Below are 4,439 nucleotides of genomic sequence, written 5' to 3'. Positions count from 1 at the left end.
CTTGGAAGCCAGGAGGAAGCCACAGACTCTGTCCTCACCTATAGTAGCTTGAAGCCCACCGCTTCACCCTTCCCACCCACCACCTCTATGGGAGCCCAAAGGGCCACCATGTGAACCCCAGAAGCTGACCACGGGGGAGGCTGTACTCAACATGCCGGTTCTTGGATTTGCTTCAGGGTAGAGTGCGTGAGCTTCTTTATCTTGGTGAGGGTTCCTCATGGCCTCATGACTGCTAGCCTTTCAGGACCAAATGTTCAAGGCACAAATGGTGCTTTGTGTTCCCTGCTGGGGTCATGGGACTTGGAGAGGGATGATAGGTAGGGCTTGTGAGAAGCAGGTCTTAGCCCTAGGTGGGAAGTGACTAGATTTTCCAGCAGCAGGGAAGCGCCAGAGTACACACCCGGCACCATCCCCACTGTGAGGTATGTGGGCTTTGCCGGCAGGAGTGGGCAAGGTCTGAGCCAGTTCTGCCTCTGGAGCTGGGGATGGGGGCAGGCAGAGGTTTCTTCTTCTAGGAGGTGTGGGGCTCAGCTGGAACCTCTTACATAATTAGCAGATGAGGCTGCAGCTGGGACAGCCACCCTCCCTCACACCAACATCACGAGCCTTCAGTGGGCAGTCCTTGGGCTTTGGGTGGAGGCCAAGCCTGACTCATAAATAGGGGGTCTCCACAGTGCCCTCTGCTCCTTCTGCCCAGTTTTCCTTGCTTTGTCCACATTGCTGGCATCAGGCCCAGGCACCTGCTCTGCTCTGAGCAAATGGCTGCTCTTCGCATGCTGTGGATGGGTTTGGTCCTCCTGGGTCTCTTGGGATTCCCACAGACCCCAGCCCAGGGCCATGACACAGTGCAGCCCAACTTTCAACAAGACAAGGTGAGAAGGCCCCCTACCCCACACCCAAAGAAGCAGAGCCCTCAGGCCAGAGCCAGGCTTTCTCTTACCAAAGAGGGTGTTCTGGGCACTGTCAGCCTGTGTGCTTGTGCATGGGAGCTAGCTGGAACCACCCTGGCACACAGCCTGGTTGGTCCACCTGACTCTGTCAGGAATGTGGTATGCTCTGATATAGTGGACTAGGATGAGGGCTGTGACAAAGACAAGGAGTTCAACACCCTGGGGAAAGAGGGGGGTCTCTGCTACCCACTCCTCCATGGGGCGATGAGCCAGCCTGCTAGAAAGGGAGGGGAGTGGAGAGAGAGGCATGCTGCTAGGACCTGTGTGGGGAGGAGTCAGAGGAGGGAAGACCAGCCCACCAGGGTCTGCCCATGAGGGGCTCATGGAGCAGACCCAGGCATCCACTGGTCGCAGTTCCTGGGGCGCTGGTACAGCGCGGGCCTCGCCTCCAACTCAAGCTGGTTCCGGGAGAAGAAAGCTGTATTGTATATGTGCAAGACAGTGGTAGCCCCCTCCACAGAAGGCGGCCTCAATCTCACCTCTACCTTCCTCAGGTGAGACAAGGGGTTATGGCAAATTCTGGGAGACATCCTGGGGCTTGGTCCCTTACTTCAAGGGCAATCTACCCACAGGAAAAACCAGTGTGAGACCAAGATCATGGTACTGCAGCCTGCGGGGGCTCCTGGACACTACACCTACAGCAGCCCCCGTGAGTGAGCCACTTCCTTATCTGGGTACAACCCTCTGTCCCAAAATTGTGGGGATAATGGTCACAGCACATCCAAGGCCAGGTCTGATTGTGAGTCTGCCTCAGGCACACGGGGCCACCTCTCTCTGGGGACTTTAGCCTCTCTGAGGCCCACCCACATTCTTCAAGGTCCCTTTCCTGCCCAAATGGAATTTTCCAGTACTCTGCTGCTCAAGTGGGTCACATACAGGCATTCCCCAAATCCTACCCACATTTCATAGCTTCTATCCAAGGACCTCTTTCCACCCCTCACCTGAGCTCTGGCTCCCCACCAGAACCCTATTCCCTTTGCCTTCCGGCTATATTGTAACCCAGCCTGCTGATGTCTTCGGTCTAAGTGCTTTCTACTCTCTCCCTAAGACTTATGGTTTGGAGACAGTGTTCCCAGGCTGTTCAGGCAGGGAGCTAGAAACTGTCTGGTGGCCACCCGGGGGGGGGGGGGACGCGGGGGGGGGGGGACAGGGAGGGCAGCCAGAGCAGAGGTGGATGAAGAAGACCTGAGACCCCCCCCCACAGAGAAGCCCCCAAAGGCCACCCGCTCTGAGCAGAGGGACGGAGATGTGGGAGCCACATGTTCCAATCAGTGTCATTTCTTGGGTTCCCAGACTCGGGCAGCATCCACTCCGTGTCAGTGGTGGAGGCCAACTATGACGAGTACGCTCTGCTATTCAGCAGAGGCACCAAGGGCCCAGGCCAGGACTTCCGCATGGCCACCCTCTACAGTAGGTATCCCAGCCCACAGGTCCACGCACAGGGGAGATGCCTGGGGTTGGAAACAGACCAAGACCTGACCCTAGAGAACAGTAACAAAGGTGTGTGGGAGCAGGGCGGGGGCTTTTTGCTTCCTGACACCAGACCGTTCTTTATCTACCAGGCAGAACCCAGACTCTGAAGGACGAGCTGAAGGAGAAATTCACCACCTTTAGCAAGGCCCAGGGCCTCACAGAGGAGGACATTGTTTTCCTGCCCCAACCGGGTGAGGGGGGCTAAGCTGCTGGGGAGGGAATTATAGTCAGATTAGTGCAGCCTCTGGTTGCAGCAAGTGAGGGCAACTAGGGCGAGCTTAGCCTTGCCCTACTACCTGCTAGTCCAGGGGGCTTCAAGGAAATAAATGGAGGTGTCAGTCTGTCCGACATTATTACATCTACCTACAGCCCCCTTTATTGGGAATCCTGTTCCTGGTGGACACCTAGCTCCCCTGTCTGCCAGCCCCCTAGCTAGGGGTGCAGGGGTGATACTGGAACAAACAGATGGAGAAAGACACCTTTTATGTTTTAAAGGACAGATTGGGGCAGAGGTGGGTGGAGTCTGAAGTTTGGGGGCTCAGCCAAAGCTAGTTCTCCATGGCCTTGGGGAGGCTTCTTAGAGTCCAGGAAGAAGCATGGAGTCCTGGTGAATGTGTGTCTAAGCCTGGTGCTCACTACTTCCCTGGGCTTCTTTCTTGGCAGATAAGTGCATTCAAGAGTAAACGCAGGTGAGAGAAGTCAGTCAGAGGGCTGGTCACATGGTAAGCGCTACTTGGCCATTTACTCATCAATAGGTGGCCACTGAGTGGTCACGTGACCGGAGTGGTGGGGATACAGCTCCCAAGCACACGCATCCAAGTGAGGCAGTCCAAAAGAAGGTATAGTTTCAATACCAATGGCTAAAATAGGGTATCAATGGCCCAGGGCTCGTGAGGAGAAGGATAACAGTCCAGGCGATGGGGAGAGACCGCCGTCCCGTGAAGCCTATCCCGCAGCAGGGGTCTCCAAGGAGCCAGGATGGGCAAGATCAGGAAGGGGAATGGCCAGGGATAGAGATGGCAAGTCAGAGGGCTCCACACTAGTGCCATTGACTGTGCCTTTGGGACCATAGGCTCTGGAGGAATATTCTAGGAGGCCCTGGCCAGAAGTGCTGTTTGGGCCCCACTGGGGCTAAGGGTGCTGCTGTGTCACTGACGCCTCTTGTTCTTTTGTCCAGGTGACCTGGCCTCAGGACTCCTTTGCTCTGTCACTCTCAAGATCCCAGCCCTGGCTCCCCAAAGTACCTCTACACCCTCCAGCTTTGCCTTGACAAAGAAATAAAAGTCCAAAGCAAGTCAGATCTTTGCTTTTGTCTGTCTGTCCTCTAGGCCTCTGGGCTGTCCTATATCCCTCTTATAAATTTCTCAATATAATGACCAGAAAGATGTCTGCTCCTGCTCAAGCCCTGACTAGGAACAGCCTGACTGATGTGCCTGGTTCAGCAGCTACTCTGCATAGGGAGGCTGCAACCTCACCACGTGCCCAGCCAATCTAGTCACAGACCTCGGCTAGGCTGCTGTCACTCAATTGCTAATCCTTCAAACATGTGTCCACCCCTGTGCATCTGGGGAGCCTCGGATCCCATAAGCTTTCAATGTGGGGTAAGAATCTTTGTATTAGACAATACATTTGGAAGGACAAAAAGGAGTTGTTCCTTTTACAACAACAATCCTGATACAGATTAACAGAGTGGGCTGAAGAGAGGCTGGCTGCCTGTACCTCTGCTCCTACTCCAGCCCTCTGACTAGAGCCCTAGTCAAAGGCACCAAAGCCACAGATGGCCACCTAATTAGCCCCACTTTTCTTCCAGATTTCCGCCTGAGCAGCTATTCCCAATCCCTTGTCTCTTTCCCTCCTGGTTCATAGTGAACAGGTCCCAGGCCCAACAGACCACACCAAGTCCTGGGTCAGTGGAGAGGGTTGCCTCTGGGAAGTCTTCCGGGAGAAGGGGGCTACACTATGCCTGATCTGACATGCCAGAACTGTTTGGCAGCCCTCAGGCCCGGAGGCCACTAG

General features: G+C 55.2%; 1 protein-coding gene across 3 annotated transcripts; it reads left to right on the top strand.

Annotated features, from left to right (window-relative positions):
• Positions 1–321: 321 nt before the first annotated feature.
• Positions 322–3,723, top strand: Ptgds (prostaglandin D2 synthase (brain)). 3 transcript variants are annotated; one of them, XM_006497787.3, is made up of 8 exons: positions 322–422; positions 698–872; positions 1,305–1,444; positions 1,523–1,599; positions 2,244–2,360; positions 2,513–2,614; positions 3,087–3,112; positions 3,601–3,723. In XM_006497787.3, the coding sequence occupies exons 2-7, from the start codon at positions 759–761 to the stop codon at positions 3,104–3,106; spliced, it is 570 nt and encodes a 189-aa protein (XP_006497850.1). In that variant the 5' UTR covers positions 322–422; positions 698–758; the 3' UTR covers positions 3,107–3,112; positions 3,601–3,723. The 3 variants fall into 3 exon arrangements, with proteins under 3 accessions (XP_006497850.1, XP_006497849.1, NP_032989.2); XM_006497786.4 differs by having other exon boundaries at positions 323–422; positions 3,087–3,145; NM_008963.3 differs by lacking the exon at positions 322–422 and having other exon boundaries at positions 683–872; positions 3,087–3,145; positions 3,601–3,720.
• Positions 3,724–4,439: the final 716 nt, after the last annotated feature.

The sequence above is a fragment of the Mus musculus genome, chromosome 2 (genome assembly GCF_000001635.26).
Source record: "Mus musculus strain C57BL/6J chromosome 2, GRCm38.p6 C57BL/6J".
NCBI lineage: Eukaryota > Metazoa > Chordata > Mammalia > Rodentia > Muridae > Mus > Mus musculus.
This window is presented reverse-complemented; position numbering and strand designations above follow the sequence as displayed.